At 37.6% G+C, this 18,432-nt stretch overlaps 1 protein-coding gene across 3 annotated transcripts; it reads left to right on the plus strand.

The window, feature by feature from the left end:
* The first annotated feature begins 516 nt into the window (after window positions 1-516).
* Window positions 517-16,711, plus strand: LOC131939999 (glutathione hydrolase 1 proenzyme). 3 transcript variants are annotated; one of them, XM_059298531.1, is made up of 12 exons: window positions 517-592; window positions 2,238-2,414; window positions 3,883-4,005; window positions 4,137-4,234; window positions 4,994-5,186; window positions 6,027-6,190; window positions 7,776-7,925; window positions 8,509-8,645; window positions 9,424-9,611; window positions 11,276-11,516; window positions 13,882-13,995; window positions 16,512-16,711. In XM_059298531.1, the coding sequence occupies exons 1-12, from the start codon at window positions 573-575 to the stop codon at window positions 16,656-16,658; spliced, it is 1,752 nt and encodes a 583-aa protein (XP_059154514.1). In that variant the 5' UTR covers window positions 517-572; the 3' UTR covers window positions 16,659-16,711. The 3 variants fall into 3 exon arrangements, with proteins under 3 accessions (XP_059154514.1, XP_059154516.1, XP_059154515.1); XM_059298532.1 differs by lacking the exon at window positions 517-592 and adding an exon at window positions 1,526-1,569; XM_059298533.1 differs by lacking the exons at window positions 517-592; window positions 2,238-2,414 and adding an exon at window positions 1,519-1,569.
* The last annotated feature ends 1,721 nt before the right edge of the window (window positions 16,712-18,432 follow it).

Consider the following 18,432-nt stretch of genomic DNA (forward strand, 5'->3'; position numbering starts at 1 on the left):
TAAATTTCTCTGCCCCAGGTTACTTCGCCTAGCCCCCTCCCTCCCCTCTTCCGTAGGTCAGGTCATTTTTAAAAATGAGGTTTGCTTGGATATTGGAGTATTTAAATTTCAAGTTTATTGTTTTCTGGTTTGAGAATAACTTTGAATTTTATTTTTGGGATGCGCTTAATGTATGTGCAGTATAATGTTTAGGATCAGGTTAGATGATGCCACCATTGAATGATGCTGTTATTTTGTTTTTAAGCGTCGCTTTATGCCTTTTTTAAAAATGTATTTCAGTGTGTATAATTTTATTGACCCACCTACGTATTTAATTTTAAAATTTAGATACAGCTACAAATGGCTAGAGCGAATCCTTGTCGAAACGGCAAGTTTTATTACAATTATTATTTATTATTTTATTACAGTTATTGATTGCCATAGCAGATGGTGGTATAGGGGTGGAATGGGATATTGTTTGGGGTGGCTTATGTGGGGTTGTATTGCTGACGTGTTCCAATTAGAAAACTTGGTGGCTAGCGAAGTACAAACGGTAATTTTAGTCAAATCTCCTCCTTGTACTCACCCAGTTGATGCAAACTTTAACTACCATGTAAGTAAATAACGCCTCTGTACATTTATAACTAAATATATTGGTACAATTATTTTTAGAGGTCTTCGAATTTGCTCTTACATAGTAAATTTAATTTACAATTTACTTTTGTTTTGTGTAAATGAAGTGGCCGTTTGAATGTTTAAAAGGCAAGCTTTTTTTTTACCAAAAAAAAAAAAATCACTCAGATGAAAAAAAAACTTCAAAACAACCCTTCCCATCTCATGTTAAAATCGGCTTTTTATTCTATTTTAAAAAATTTAAAATGGATTAAAAATCATGTCTATATCCCGAGTTCCCAACCATTTTGTTTTATATAAGAATATTCGAGAAAGTTTTGGGGAGATCACTCCCGGTTTATTTTTATACTATGTTTAACAAAAACATAATATCACCAAGTATAGCATTCGTTTAAGTATGTATTTTGTTATAAATTAAGTTATAAATTATAATGAAATTGTGAAAATTAATTGCGAAAGTTAATTAGTGTAATACTTGAGTTAAGCTTTTAAGGAAGCATTCGCAGGTCTAATCACCTTGCAAGTTTGCGATCATTGCACATTGCATTAGACATAACATTACTCAAACTGTTTAAACTTATCATAACAGCGAAGTGTTACGACAAACATAAAATAAACCAGATTTTCAAAACAGACTAATGCACCCACATACATGTTGTTTTAATTTGTTTAAATTGAAAAAAACCCCACCCAAACAGCCATAAACCAATTATTTAATAACTCAAATCTCAAATGTCTTTTGAAAACCTAGGCAGTATGCCTAGTAGCACATAAAACGATTTACTTAATTGTGTTGGAGATTAGTATACGTGGCGAAGTGCAGTCAATAGATCGTTTTTCAATAAGAAAATTGGGTCGCTGTCAAGTATAAATCACGCCCGATTTTAGAGATCGTTCTCTTTACCCTGAAACCCACGTTTAAGAAGACAAAAACGCGTCATGTATGTATTTTAAAAGGTCAGTTTAATTATTAAACTAAAAATTTCGTTACCATTATTTACAAATATTAAAGTTTTACCAACAGAAGATAATGATCAACTTGAGTGAAATGTTAAAAGACCTTCATAGTCATTTATTTAAAGCATACTTTTATGAAGCTTTTGTAAATTTGTTGCAGGTAATAGGTGTAAAGGGTCATCCATAAATTACGTCACGCTTTTTTTACGATTTTAACCTCCCCCTCCGTCACACATCGTCACAAAAAGCAAGATCCCCCCCCCCTAAAATGACTTCACACCTCAGCCTACAACCCCCCCCCCCCCCCCCCTGAAAATTGCAGATGAGTTTTTCTTAAAATACGATATTTTCCAAAATCTTGTCTGAACTCTGTCATTATAAAGTATTTTAATCAATTCCTATTATAATTTATTAAAACAGTTTTTTTAAACGCGAAATAAAGGCTAAAATTCTTTTTCTAACATTGCGTTTTTATAATGCAAAAGTGTGACGCCACACCATCTGTACCCCCCCCCCCCCCTCATTACGCACCGTCACAAAATTACGGACCCCCCTTACCCCTACGAGTGTGACATCATTTATGGACAACCTTTAGAGTATATAATTGGCTTGTACGACTTATAGCCTAAAATGTTTTGGATACAAAAGTTTTCTCTACATTGAAACAGGCCGCACGTTTTGCTGATTACAGTGTTCCCCCTACTGGGAACTGTTGTGGCAAATTCTTTTTTACCTGATTTCAACCCTAAAGCAGTCGAAAAGAAATGTAATTCCTACGCGAAGGATGGAGGCTACGGCTCTGCGGTGGTTGCGGCAGACTCGTTTCAGTGTTCGACCGTAGGCAAGTAGGTGTTAAGATGTGTGTTCGACTGCCGGCAAGTAGGTGTTAAGATGTGTGTTCGACTGTCGGCAAGTAGGTGTTAAGATGTGGGTTCGACTTCGGCAAGTAGGTGTTAAGATGTGTGTTCGACTGCCGGCAAGTAGGTGTTAAGATGTGTGTTCGACTGTCGGCAAGTAGGTGTCAAGATGTGTATTTGACTGCCGGCAAGTAGGTGTTAAGATGTGTGTTCGACTGCCGGCAAGTAGGTGTTAAGTTGTGTGTTCGACTTCAGGCACGTAGGTGTTAAGATGTGTGTTCGACTCTCAACAAGTAGGTGTTAAGATGTGTGTTCGACTCTCGGCAAGTAGGTGTTAAGATGTGTGTTCGACTTCAGGCACGTAGGTGTTAAGATGTGTGTTCGACTCTCAACAAGTAGGTGTTAAGATGTGTGTTCGACTGTCGGCAAGTAGGTGTTAAGATGTGTGTTCGACTGCCGGAAAGTAGGTGTTAAGATGTGTGTTCGACTTCAGGCACGTAGGTGTTAAGATGTGTGTTCGACTCTCAACAAGTAGGTGTTAAGATGTGTGTTCGACTCTCAACAAGTAGGTGTTAAGATGTGTGTTCGACTTCAGGCACGTAGGTGTTAAGATGTGTGTTCGACTCTCAACAAGTAGGTGTTAAGATGTGTGTTCGACTGTCGGCAAGTAGGTGTTAAGATGTGGGTTCACCTCAGACAGCTCCAGGTGTCTCACATTAGTTGTGTTGTTTTACTCAACTCCTGCTTATCTCGCCATACCCTGCATCTTTTGTCTAACCAGTGGCGTAGCGAGGTCGGGTGTCACCCGGTGCGGCACTTAATGGTGTCACCCCCCAGAGGCGTTGCGACCCTTCCCGGTGACAAACTTTCAAGTTATCGATTTGCACCCCCCCCCCTCAAACTTTCGATTTGCACCCCCCCCCCTCAAGTTTTCGATTTGCACCCCCCCCCCCCCCTCAAGTTTTCGATTTACACCCCCCCTCAAACTTTCAATTTGCACCCCCCTCAAGTTTTTCTCTATATATTTTGCTACTTTTTGCCTTTGTGTCACCCCCCTAAATGGTGTCACCCGGTGCGGTCCGCACCCCCCGCCCCCCCCCCCTCGCTACGCCCCTGTGTCTAACACGACTTCTCTAAACTTACCGATCATGTTGTCTCAAGAATGTTCTCTAATCTCACACAACTCTTGTTGTCTGAGTCGATGTTGTTTATTTTAAAATAAGTGCCCGAGTATTTTGTCCGTGAGCTAAATACCCATTACAGATCAAGTCAGCTGTTATTCACGAAGTTCAAAATACTTACAGTTACTACCCACATTTTTTTTTTTCGTTTATCATCTTGATATTCACACAGGCCGTCTAAAAGAACCTATACACGCTCCTAGATGCACACATTCTCTTAAATATTATCCAATCCACAGTAGACTAAAGTTGAATGCCCATTGTTTCCCCCACAGAAATATACTACGTAAAGATGGCAATGCCGTGGACGCTGCTATAGCTACTCTGCTATGTACAGGTCTCACAAGTCCACAGTCTATGGGACTTGGTGGAGGTTTCTTCATGACCATCTTCAACACGTAGGCCTTTATTACAGAACTATAACGTCTATGCTTACAATTATAATTAGATATCACGACTTTAAAGGGGAGACAATAGTAGAATAAAATAAACTAAGAGTTTGAGTCAACAATTGAAGCTTGTGTTTCAGAACGTCCCAGAAATCAACAGTGATCGACGCAAGAGAGACAGCACCGGAGAAAGCGAGGGCCGACATGTTTGCTAAAAACCCAATTGCATCTTTTGTTGGTGAGTATATATATATATATATATATATATATATATATATATATATATATATATATATATATATATATATATATATATATATATATATATATATATATATATGTGTGTGTGTGTGTGTGCGTGCGTGTGTATACCGTTTGCAGTGATATCAAAACAGATTTGATTATAAAAAGCTTGAATCTGGGGCGTTTGTTCGGTTTTCTAAGATTGGGTGACTTTTTTAATTTAAATCAATTACACAATAATACTTTTTTTTTTTTTTTTTTCTTTGGTAAATGATAAATGTATACAGAAGTAAATGTGTAAAATGTATTAATTTTATTAAATTATATATTTACTGGAAAAGTTTTGAGTAGGTAAGGTGCCCTACAGATTGTGAGAAATGCATTCATCACTAAAGATAAAGCCAATGAAAATTTTACTCGCTGCAGGGAAAGCCCATGTACAAATGTTGGGTGATATTACAAAATATGAATGCAACCTTGATTAATGCAAAACAAGTATTTTTAATTTATCGGCATTTGGAAAATTTATATCACTGATTTTTAAATGCATAACTTTCTAACACATTTTTTTGTATTCGTGGTTTTAAAAAAAAATGTTTTTATATTATATTCTTGCGGACAATTTGAAAACAAATGTGATAAATACTCTTTTGTCAGTCCAAGTTAACTGTAATGATCGAGAGCTTATCATCAAACCTTAAGAAATAAATTTAAAATATTTTGAATTTTACCATTTACGATTATTTTCCTCAAGGTGGGCTCAGCATTGCCGTCCCAAGTGAAATCAAAGGCTACTGGTACGCACATCAAAAGTATGGCAGGCTGCCGTGGTCAGATTTGTTTCAACCCGCAATCAAGATGGCCACTGATGGTTTTCTTGTTGAAGATTCATTGGCGAACGTTCTGAAAATCTTTAAGAGAATGTTATCAAAAGAAAAAACAATGAAGTAAGGCAATAGCAAACGAAAGTTGTAAGCTGATGTGATAGATCTTGATAACACGTAGGATAATAGTTTAAACAGGTCGAACCAATGCTATTGATAATAACTATCATTAGTTACTGAGCAGTTAACTGAAGTAATGCGTCGTCCATAAATGACGTCGTTATAAATGAATATTTTATTCCAAATTAGTGTCAATGCACATCACAGCAAAATCCAAACTCCACCACATAGGCTATAAAATTAAAATCTCAAACAATTAAGCCGCTTACAGTTTCTAAAATAAAGCACTTTTAATCATTAGGAATCGACAATACTTTTCCCCACGTAACACATCGCTGCACACACATGTTGTGTACAAATCCTAATATATAAAAGTCTATGTGCGTACTTTTCTCACTCTCTGTCCGCAACATTTTTGAGGCTATGTGATCTGTATGTTCAGCGATTATGGAGAACTGAAAGATTCAGACTTTTGTTGAAAATAATATATTGGATGTTTTAACTGTATAGACTAAATTTTATTTAAAGAAGGAAAATAAAAATAAAGGAATATTCGAATGTAGAAGCACATTTTTAACTATGCAACAGTAAAAGTATTTATTGTTGCTACAAGAACGGAAAAAAACCAATGAGAGACTAGATCCAAAGCTCCAACCACTTCCAATTATTACATATACCGGCTATTACTTAAAACATAACTTGAATATCTCGCGTCATAGTCCCGTCACTTCATTATACACCAGCACCAACATTCATTCGCACCAAACATATTTCCTAGCACAAAGCTAGTTGAAGTGAGGTCAAAATAAACAGCTTCAGATAGTGAACAATTTATTTTCACAGAGACGTATTTATAAACAATTCAACGAAAAAAGTATTCAAAAAGGGGGAGAAAATGAAGAGGCCCCAGTTAGCTAAAACACTTCAAGTTATCGCCAAAGAAGGGATGAAGGCTCTGTATGATGGGTCGTTGACCAATGACTTAATGGAGGATCTGAAAGAAATAGGTTCGTCCAGAACTTCTTATCTAGAATTTAAAATATTTTCATTAAAAGAAAAGAAAATGACTTAGATTCTGATATTTTCAATTCTGTTTTAAAAAAAAAATTACAAATATGTTTATCTGCACTATGGACAATAATGCTCATTTAAAAATGTATTTATTGTGGGTCTGCTTGTATATTTTCGAGCCAGAGCAAACCCTGGCCGGAACTGATTGTCTACTGAATAGTATGTTTACTTAAATTTTTTTTTCATAAAAAAAAAACCATTTTATAACAAGCTTTTATGTGACAAAAAAGTAGAAATGATTTTCGTTAATATATAATGATACACTACTCTTTAAATATTTATCTATTGGATAACTTTTACTAATATTTAGGAAGAGACCCACGCTTTTCTTTATAGTTATTTAAAGAATAGTGTGTTATTATATATTTAATGAAAGGCATTTAATTTCTATTTTTTTAGTGGATTATCTCATAAAAGCTTGTTATTAAAACGTTCTTTATGAAAAAAAAATCAGCACTTTAATTATTTTTTAAATTTAAATAGAATTGCATGACTCAAAAAGATTGCGCACCTAATGAACATGATAACACGATATGCGAAATCGTTGGATAAGACAACCTCCTAATTGGGACATTTTAATTAATTCTTAAAAATTTAATTTAGCATCCAATCAAGTCAAATTTGATGTCAGATTATTGCATTGTCTTCATGTTTTGACCCGCATGACAACATTAAAACGAAACTGTTAGTTAGAAGTGCCGGAAATTTCGCTCGGGCGTTTCGATTTAGACAGACTGACGACTGGCAGACTGTCGATAGACAGACAGAGACAGTGAGTTAAATAAAAGTTTGTAAAAAATTCATAAAAAACGTGTTAATAACACGCTTTTATTTTATAATGCATTAAAAAAGTAGAAAATAAATTATACACTACTAGTGAAATAAGAAAAGCGTGGATCACTTTAGTATCTATCGAATACCTTTTCTAATATTTAGGAAGAGACCCACGCTTTTCTTTATAGTTATTTAAATAGTAGTCTGTAATTTATTTTCTACTTTTTAGTGCGTTATTACATAAAAGCTTGTTAGTAAAAGGTTATTTTATGAATTTTTTTAGTACTTTGCATGTTTTATTAACACTAGAGTTGCATGAGTAAAAACCATTGCGCACCTATTGAACGTGATGACGCGTGTCTAATGGCGCGGAATAGTTTGATGAGACAGCCTACTAATTTGGATGAAATTTAAATTCATTCATAAAAAACTAATCAGGCAACCAATTAAGTTAAATGTAATGCCATGTTGCATTGTCTTCATGTTTTAACCCACTTACCAACTACGAACCGTATCTGTCAGTTAGAAGTTCCTGCAATTTCGCTCGGGAGTTTTGATCTAGACAGACTAACGACAGATTGACGACAGAGGAAGTGAGTTAAATAAAAGCTTGAAAAACGCTTGATTTTAGATATCTATACGAGTGTGTTTTCGTCAAAGTATGTATGGTGAATATAGAGATTCTATATATATACAGGAGCCATTTCCTTCGCTACTCTGTAAAGATATGTGTATTCAATTATCCAGGATCGATTATTACAAGAAATGACCTCAAGAACTACAAGGTGCTGGAGAAAAGACCAGTGGAGATCTTGTTAAATGATGGACTACGAGCTGTCACCGTACCAGCACCTGGTGGCGGCCCAATTTTGGCTTTAATCCTACATATTCTCAACGGTCAGCAAATCCATAAATACTATATCCCAACATACTTTTATACACATTTAAAAATGTTATTGTATTCTTAAACATTTCTATAATGTTATACTTAGGTAAGTAAGTAAAGTTTCCCTTTCAAACCTAACGGTCTATGGGGCAAGTGAATGAAGTAGAGTTCACTTGTTTCTGTGACCTCGGCATTTGAAGAGATAGTGTGGTCAGCACTATGCCCAGCCGCCTTTACTTTCCCTAACGTGAGTTAGGTACCTATCAGAGTTGGGTGGACTCAGGGACGGTCTACTGACTTGAAACCGGATTCGAACACGAGACTTACGGGTTAGCAGTTCTGCTCTCTATCGCTAGACCACTCCGCCCCACAATTTTATACTTAATCCATTTTAAATAAAAGATAAGTTAATAAAAATTATATTGTTAAGCTTGATGTTGATAAATATCTATGTTTTTAAAGTGTTTGTGTTACTAGTTATAATTATAAAATATGCACAGTTCACTAAACGAAATTACAGGCTATAGTTCCACGCATAAAGAATAGAACAAGTTACAATTACGTGGTTTAATTGTTCAGTAAATTATGTCCCAGGCTACAACTTGACACCCGAGAGTGTAGAAACAGATGCCAAGAGGACCCAGGTATACCACAGGATTGCCGAGGCTTTTAAATTTGCCTACGCTAAGAGGACTGAGATGGGTGATGAGATGTTCATGAACTCACCGGGGGTAAGAATCAAAACTTATCAAAGGTAAATTGTATATATATATATATATATATATATATATATATATATATATATATATATATATATATATATATATATATATATATATATATATATATATATATATACAGAAAGAGAGAGAGAGAGACCTTCATTTGGGTCGTTAGGACACCATAGTTGATTTTCTTCTAATTTTGAGTCATCTCCCTCTGTCCTCTACTATCTGACTGTAGCCCAGACTAATATTTGAAGTCCTTACCCACTTATGTCTATACCTACTCATTCACCTCGCTCGTGGCAAAGTGCCTTCCATTGTTGCGTGTGTTGGCTAGGCCGGATCACATAAATATTATATAGATAAAGTATAGGAAAACAGCTAAACAAAATACTTTTGTAATAAGGCAAACATGATTGTCATCACCTACTCTAATATAAAGTCACGAGAGGAACTAGCTCCTCCGGTAAATCAATCACTAACAATTCGCTGATCACATATATACAATAGAGAAAAATGGGAACCTCACACTTTTGCATACGCCTGTGTTCTATGTGAATACATCGTTTAATAGTGAGACTCGCATGATGGAATTATATAAATATAAAACTCAAATTTAACGTGTCTTTGTAATTTTTTATAAAAAAGTGGGTACGTTTAAATAATGCCTTTAAGAAAATGTCACGAAAAAGACTTAAGAGTGTATTTTTATTGACGCTACATCTATTTTTTTTTGTGAAACATGTTTTTCGTTGGTAATTGTTTAATTTCGTATCTTGTGCAGTTTTTTCAAAACCTCTCGTCAAGGGAGTATGCTGAGGAAATGCGTTGTAAACTCTCCGACACGCAGACCCATGACGTTAAGTACTACGGCCCAACCTACGACTCAAAGATCACTACAGGTACATCCCACCTCTCAGTGATAGACGATGAGAGCCTCGCTGTATCGGTTACAAGTACAATCAATGCCAGGTACATAATATAATACAGTAATGTATTACTGTGAGACCAGTGTTTCTTTCAGACTTTTTTCTCCGGGGGGGGGGGGGGCAGCTTGAAATTTTTTTTGGGGGGGGGGGGGGGGGGGCGGTAGACTTTCTTCGGAGAGGGGGGGGGCGGACACTGTTAAAAGTATATATTTTCTATATAAATTATATAAATTTCATTTCGTTGGGGGGGGGGGGGTGGGGGCGGTCGGTAAAATTTTTTCAAGGAGAGATGCCTGGAAGAAACGCTGTGTGAGACGGCTTAGTCTTATTGTAAAGTATGCGACTGCTAACCTGAAAGTCTTGAGCTCGAATCCTCATCATTTCCCGTGCATGTCCAAGACACATGGGGCAGATGAAATAGAGTTCTTCTGCTTCAAAGACCTCGGCATGTGAAGGAACAGCGTGGTCCAACTATGCCCACGCTTTTCTTTATAGTTATTTAAATAGTAGTCTATAGTTTATTTTCTACTTTTTAGTGCATTATTACATAAAAGCTTGTTATTAAAACGTTTTTTATGAATTTTTTTTACAAGCTTTTATTTAACTCACTTCCTCTGTCGTCGGTCGTCAGTCTAGATCGAAACGCAGGAGTGAAAATTCGGACAGTTCTACTTGACCGATACGATTCAAAGTTGACACGTGGGTCAAGACATGAAGACAATGCAATCTGAAACTAAATTTGACTTAATTGGATGCCTAATTAATTTTTTATGAATTAATTAAAATTTGGACCGAATTAGTAGGCATGTCTATCCAACCACACCACACGCGTCATCACGTTCAATAGCTGCGCCATCAGGTTTAATAGCTGCGCCATCACGTTCAATAGACGCGCAATGGTTTTTAGTCATGTAACACTATTGTAAATAAAACATGTAAAGTACTGGAAAAAAAAATTCATAAAAAACGTTTTAATAACAAGCTTTTATGTAATGATGCACTAAAAAGTAGAAAATAAATTATACTGTATACACTACTATTTAAATTACTATAAAGAAAAGCGTGGGTCTCTTTTCAAATATTAGTAAAGGTATCCAATAGGTACTAAAGTACTAAAGTGACCCACGCTTTTCTTTATAGTAATTTAAATAGTAGTGTATACAGTATAATTTATTTTCTACTTTTTAGTGCATCATTACATAAAAGCTTGTTATTAAAACGTTTTTTATGAATTTTTTTTTACAAGCTTTTATTTAACTCACTTCCTCGTCAGTCTGTCGTCAGTCGTCAGTCTAGATCGAAACGATGGAGTGAAAAAGTAGAAAATAAATTATAGACTTCTATTTTAATAACTAGAAAGAAAAGCGTGGGTGTCTTCCTTAACATTAGTAAAGGTATCCAATAGATACTAAAGTGACCCACGCTTTTCTTTCTAGTTATTAAAATAGAAGTCTATAATTTATTTTCTACTTTTTAGTGCATTATTACATAAAAGCTTGTTATTAAAACGTTTTTTTTTAAATGAATTTTTTTAAAACTTTAAGTATTTAAAATGGATTAAAAATCGTGTCTATAGCCCGAGTTCCCATCCCCTGTTGTTTTAAATAAGAATATTCGAGAAAGTTTAGGGGAGATCACTCCCGGTTAATTTATATTTCCTTTGCTGAGTTAGACGAGAAATATTACAAAATGTACCTATTGTATCAGGTTCGGATCCCAGGTGCGCGGCATGAGAACTGGTATAATCTTTAACGACGAGATGGACGACTTCAGCACACCAAACGTCACCAACTACTTCGGGTTCGAACCCTCACCAGCGAACTTCATCGCTCCCGGCAAGCGGCCAGTGTCGTCCATGTGTCCGACTATCTTCATAGATCGTCAAAATTATGTGTCCAAAATTCTAGGAGCGGCTGGCGGTTCCAGGATCACTTCGGCAACAGCTTTGGTAAGAAATGTAAACACTAAAGCAGTGTACGTGTTAAGACAACTTGGCCAATGTCTAACTTTCAGATTATAGGAAAAGCTCAATTTCTTTGTAGAAATCGTGTTCCGTGTTAATTATGTTAATTAAAAAGAAACTAAAAAAAAAACAAGAACATAAAGTTTTTGAGCGCTGGTGCCTCTAGGAAAGGGTATAATGAAAAACAATGCTTTAACACAGTTAATTAAAGATAATGTGCGGAGATTTCTCTGAGCCTTTTTCGTGTGCGCAATTTTCTAGTCGCGTATTTTTGTATGTGCGCAACTTCCTGTTTGCAAATTCCTATTTGTGAGCACATTTATGTGTGCGCATTTTAAATTTTGCTCCATTTGCGAGGATTCGAAAAATAATGTGGCAAATATAGGAGAGAAGTTCACTTATTTTTCAACGCTGACGAAGACAAAATGCACATAATTATCACTGATACACTACCTAGCGCTTTTTAAAGAGAGAGAGATGGTGAGATTGCTAAAAATAGTGTGGTTTTTTTTTAAACTCTATGGATTTTAGTTTATATCATAACGTATTCACACACTGTTTTTCGTTTTGTAGTAAATTATAAGCTGAAGTTTTATGTTCTACGCTAATTGTTCAAGGATTTAGTGCAAAACTAAGATACTATTTAGTAATGAATCAAGCCAGTGTTATTTATCAAACTTAAACGACAATTTAAGCGCAATTTACTTATGTTATCCATAACAATTTTAAATCGAGATAAGTCATATATTCAGCAAATTTTTTGTGACCGAACGAAAGGATATTTTTGAAAACTTTCTTCGGCAATATTGTTCTAAATTATGGCAGAAATCGATTGGTAAATGTTTCAAGTCGCTAAGTGGTCTGGTTGCCGAGATATGGGCCAAAAACTGCATTTTTTCGAGGATTTTTGGCTTTTCCGGGAAAATCAGAAAGGAATTCCTTGAATTTTTTTGACCCACAATCATCCTCGGAACTTGCTTAACATATTTACTTTTGGAACTAGTCCTCGATATTGCTTCCATCCATCCATCCATCCATCCATCCATCCATCCATCCATCCATCCATCCATCCATCCATCCATCCATCCATCCATCCATCCATCCATCCATCCATCCATCCATCCATCCATCCATCCATCCATCCATCCATCCATCCATCCATCCATCCATCCATCCATCCATCCATCCATCCATCCATCCATCCATCCATCCATCCATCCATCCACCCATCCACCCATCCACCCATCCACCCATCCACCCATCCACCCATCCACCCATCCACCCATCCACCCACCCATCGATCCATCGATCCATCCATCGATCCACCCATCCACCCATCTATCCATCCATCCATCCATCCATTCATCCATCCATCCATCCATCCATCCATCCATCCATCCATCCATCCATCCATCCATCCATCCATCCATCCATCCATCCATCCATCCATCCATCCATCCATCCATCCATCCATCCATCCATCCATCCATCCATCCATCCATCCATCCATCCATCCATCCATCCATCCATCCATCCATCCATCCATCCATCCATCCATCCATCCATCCATCCATCCATCCATCCATCCATCCATCCATCCATCCATCCATCCATCCATCCATCCATCCATCCATCCATCCATCCATCCATCCATCCATCCATCCATCCATCCATCCATCCATCCATCCATCCATCCATCCATCCATCCATCCATCCATCCATCCATCCATCCATCCATCCATCCATCCATCCATCCATCCATCCATCCATCCATCCATCCATCCATCCATCCATCCATCCATCCATCCATCCATCCATCCATCCATCCATCCATCCATCCATCCATCCATCCATCCATCCATCCATCCATCCATCCATCCATCCATCCATCCATCCATCCATCCATCCATCCATCCATCCATCCATCCATCCATCCATCCATCCATCCATTCATCCATCCATCCAGAAATAACGAATTAATAATCGCAATTGTCAGTATAGAAATTGCGCTAAAAAATAAAGGCTTTGTCACACGGGGTTAGTTGCAGGCTATAAATGAGGTGGCCTTGTAAATCTCTCGACTTCTATACCGAATGCATCGAGTTCGAATCTCGTTCTGTTCTCAAGACTACATGAAGTCCCTAACTTCACCCTGCTGTGATGGGTACCAGACATGTCTGGAAAGTAAAGGCGGCTGGACATAGTGCTGACCACACCATCCTCTTACATGCCGAGGTCAATAAACATGTGGGCTCAACTTTATGGATAGTTAAATCTGAAAGGGGAACTTAACTTATAAATGTGAATGTGTTAAACGTCACGCTCTGACTATATGATATACATGTACCAGGTGGCAGCACACGTCATTTGGCTAGGGGATACACTGAGGGAGGCGATGTACAGGCCCAGACTCCACCATCAGCTGGTACCGAATCAGCTAGAGTACGAGGTCGAGTTAAGTCCCGTGAGTGACGATTGTTTCGTGTCATTTATTTTTTGTAATAGGCTACATAAATATTTCGTTATTTTAACCCTGTGTATATTGTAGCATAGTATGAATTCTGGTGTTTTATAGATATGATCAAAAAGACGAGTTAATATTTAATAATGTCTGCATAATATAGGCTAAAAACAAGTGTTTTTTTTTAAATTTATTTTTTTAATTACTTTTGTGTTGTCACAAATTTCTCAAATAGGGATTGTTTGACATTTTGTGTTGTAATAAAAAATATAAATATCATTAGCGTGTATTCGAGTTTTTGAAGAAATTAATCCTACGTTTAGGGACGACATAATACTTTCACATACACACGCACGCGCGCACAAACACACATACATACATACATATGTATATATATATATATATATATATGTTACGGTCAAAGCCCGAAGTGCGGCCAAACCCCGGATTGGCCGGCCAATGCGCGGATTGGCCGGCTCTCTTGGCCAAAGCCCGAAGAACTTAGAACTAAGATCGTATTTCGTACATTGGCCGGCCAATGCGCGCACTGGCCGGGACGTACTGGCCAAAGTCCGAAGTACTTAAACTTGACAGCGTATTTTGTACATTGGCCAGCCAATGCGCGCATTGGCCGGGATGTCCTGGCCAATGTTGTATCTAGACTAAGTTGTGATCGCGTTTTAATTATTCTGGGTGCGGTTTCATTGTGAGTAACGTATTGTTTAGCTCTTGTTTGTATAGCATTCTATATGCAAGGCGACATGGATCAAAAGGGCCGTCAGACCATGAGACAGACATAGCAAATGGCTGTCAAAAGAAAAAAATGTAAATTCATGTTAGTTTCCATATATGGGCTACAACTGTATGTGACAGCCTCCTCCATGATGACGAGGTGAGACAATCATCAAAGAACAAAATCACAGACAGTCGGCGTCACATACCACGTGCAACAAGACGGAACGTTCAAAAGACTTTTCCGCGTTCCTAGATGTTTAAAACATGATGATGACATGGATGCAAACAAATGAATCAGCTCATTGGGCTGAGAGTCTCAAATTCATTTAATTTATGAAAAATCGTTCTTTTCATCAAGGAATCCAACAATCACCATACGAAGCCTTGTTTGGATGCAAAGCAAAAGTGGGACTTAGCACTTCAAATCTACCAAGAGAGGCTCTCAATAAAATAGTTACTGAGGAAGATCTTGAGAACATTGAACAAGAAATGGAGGTTGCCATAAATGCAACGACATCCTCAGCTAACACATCTGCTGCCGTGGCGGAACGTCCAGACCAGTTGCGTGACAATAATGTGGCCAATAGATTCTGTATAGTTTGTGAAAAACATTGTAGTGCAGCTCATTCTTGTGGATCCTGTGGCAACGATGTCCATGCTATTTGTGGAATACCCAATGAAGCAGACGAAGGGTACGGAGGGAACATTACCTGCAGATTGTGTCACAACAAACAAGACATCATGGAACACAGGTCAGCAGCTCATACTGGCTTGCAAAATCAAGGTGCTAAGATGCTTAAAACATCAAATACAAAATTTAAAGATGGTGAAGTGGGTGACAATGTAACCATCCGTGTTCCAGATGTTGACAGAGGTCGCGGTGATCCCCGAAGCGTGATTGCAGTTGTCATGAGCGTCGAGGGCGGTTTCTACAAATTAGGAACGGATCATGGTGTTCTAAAACAACTGTATGCTAGAAGTGAGTTTTCAATTCTTCACGAAAAACTGCTCTTATTGTCGTCAGTTGGCACTGAGGAAAAATCACTACGAACCATCGCATCTTCATCGCATCTTCACAATCATTGACTGGGGGCCAAGGCTACACTCGCTGCAATTGCACAACCAAGTGTACAACAAATCGCTGCAAGTGTAAAAATAACAAGCTGCTATGTAATTCTAAATGCCATAAAAGTTCAACTTGTTGTAACAAATAATAATATTGATTGATTGAGACTATAGTACAATAAAAAATTTGAATGTTTCTGTCATTTACTTTAATTAATAATCAATAAAGACTTAATTTCATGATCCTACCGGCATAAAAAAAACCAAAATCTGCTCATGATCTTCTAATTAAGACTTTGGCCGGTCCACCATGGCCAGTCCGCGGACTGGCCGGCCAAAGGCCGAAATCAAGAGTTATTTCAGACTTTGGCTGGTCCACAATGGCCAGTCTGCGGATTGGCCGGCCAAAGGCCGAAATGAAGCAAAGTTTCGGACTTTGACCGACCTATGGGAGGCGATATTGGCCAATGCGCGGATTGGCCGGCCAATCCTAGCATTGGCCGACTTCGGGCTTTGACCGTAACATATATATATATATATATATATATATATATATATATATATATATATATATATATATATATATATATAATGCGTGCTCCAATATGTGCATGTAATATACATATTATCTTATTAATAATAATATATGCATGTATATGTATATTTTTAAATCTTTTAAGATTAGATTTACCTACACTTCATATTCATTTTTGCTCCAGGTAATTGTTGAAGGGCTACGTAAGATGGGCCACAAAATGGCAAAGGCAGTTACTGTTAAATCTGTTGTACAAGGCATCAACATGAACACCAGGAAGATCTATGCAGAAAGTGACCCCAGGTTTGGCGGAGCACCAAGCGGTTACTGACAGCTGGAGATCACGTTGTTCAAAATGGTTAAATATGGCGTGATGTCATTCGAATTAAAACTTATTCAATAAAGCGGGTGTGATCTACCCTAAAATTTCTCGCATATTCTTATTTAACAGTACGGGAATAGAGCACTTGATCCAGAGGCGTAGCGACCCTTCCCGGCGCCCGGGGACAAACTTTCGATTTGCACCCCCCTTCAAACTTTTCATTTGCACCCCCCACCCTAAAACTTTCGATTTGCACCCCCCTCGAACTTTTCATTTGCACCCCCTCAAACTTTCAATTTGGCGCCCCCCCCCCCCCTAAGGTCGGCGCCCGGGGACATATGTCGTCCTCCCGCCCACCCCCACCGCTACGCCTCTGACTTGATCTGATATTGCTTCTGCTGAGTGATCTTTTACTTCAGAAATCCTAGGAAAATTTCGCTTATAATATAGGCCTGTTATGTGACGGAGTAGTCTAGCGGTAGAGAGCTGGACTGCTAACCCGCAAGTCTTGGGAGTTGAATCCGGGCTCTGAAGACAATCCCTGAGTCCACCTAACTCTGATGGGAACCTAAGTTACGTTAGGGAAAGTATAGGCGGCTGGGCATAGTGCTGACCACACTATCCCTTCATATGCCGAGGCCACAGAAACTAGTGAACTCTACTTCACTTGCGCCATAGACCGTTAGGTTTGAACTTTACATTATTTTACTTTACTTTACTTGAAAGGGAACTTTACTTTATAGGCCTTTTAAAATTTCTCGGTTTACTTCTTTCATACCGAATGAAGGAGACATTTCTTATATTATGTTCAGCTGCTCATTGTAGTATTATCTTCAGAGTTTGTTTTAGGAGGGGGGGGGGGGACGACACCGAACAAAATAGTATTCGCATACAGAACATACTTTAATCAGTGTCTCACCCCCCCCCCTCCATTAAAGTCAAATCCGCTCCACTCCAACCTTCCCCGAAAACTGTAAGTACGTCCCCCAGAGAAAAATGCCTGAAAAAACACTGATATTGTTGTGTTGTGTTTTACGTTAAAGAATAAGATGGTGCCGATTATTTTTAGATAACGATTTCTTACTTAGCGTTTTTTTTTCTTCGAGATATTTAATTACCTCGTTTTGTAAAGCCTCTTAGTTGGGCTGATGCAGAGTTTCTATCAGGTATATTTTGTATATAATTATATAAAAATATATACTTTAACCAGTGTCCGCCATCTGAAAGTTCTGAAAGGTACCCTTGTAATTTTCTTAATGAGCACGTATATTAATTTATGGTAGAAAAGTTTCACAATAGCTTTCAAAATTTACTTCCCTAAGACCACGGAGTGATAAAGAAATGTAATACTCCTGGTCAACATAGGTGGTCCTGTACACTTTGCAAGAGGTATAAACGTACTACGCAGTATTTATCATTTCTACACCGCAAACGAATAGGGTTTCCATTTTATTTTTGAATTATTTAATCTAGGCTATATAAAATTAATACAGATTTCAAATGTAAAAAAATTAAATTTACCTGGCCCCTGTTGCGTTGCTTATTCTAGCTATTTCTATATTGGTGCTGCCAGTGTATCTTTCAGGTACCTCTTCGGGGATGATGGGGAGCGTTCTCCACTCCTCCACCCTTTCCCCAAGAACCACGTCCACACACACACACACACACACACACATATATATATATATATATATATATATATATATATATATATATATATATATATATATATATATATAACGTATACTTTAACATCAAACCAGTGTCCGCCCCCAGAAATTCA

Source organism: Physella acuta, unplaced genomic scaffold, assembly GCF_028476545.2.
Source record: "Physella acuta isolate Inbredline_101_S28 unplaced genomic scaffold, ASM2847654v3 ptg000307l, whole genome shotgun sequence".
Lineage (NCBI taxonomy): Eukaryota > Metazoa > Mollusca > Gastropoda > Physidae > Physella > Physella acuta.

Bases quoted from the DNA above. Each gene is read 5' to 3' on its own strand.
- LOC131939999 (XM_059298531.1), top strand. From the start codon at position 573: ATGCAAACTTTAACTACCAT. The intron at 5,187-6,026 runs GTAAGGCAATAG...TTATTTTCACAG, and splicing joins TCAAAAGAAAAAACAATGAA to AGACGTATTTATAAACAATT. The intron at 13,996-16,511 runs GTGAGTGACGAT...TTTTTGCTCCAG, and splicing joins ACGAGGTCGAGTTAAGTCCC to GTAATTGTTGAAGGGCTACG.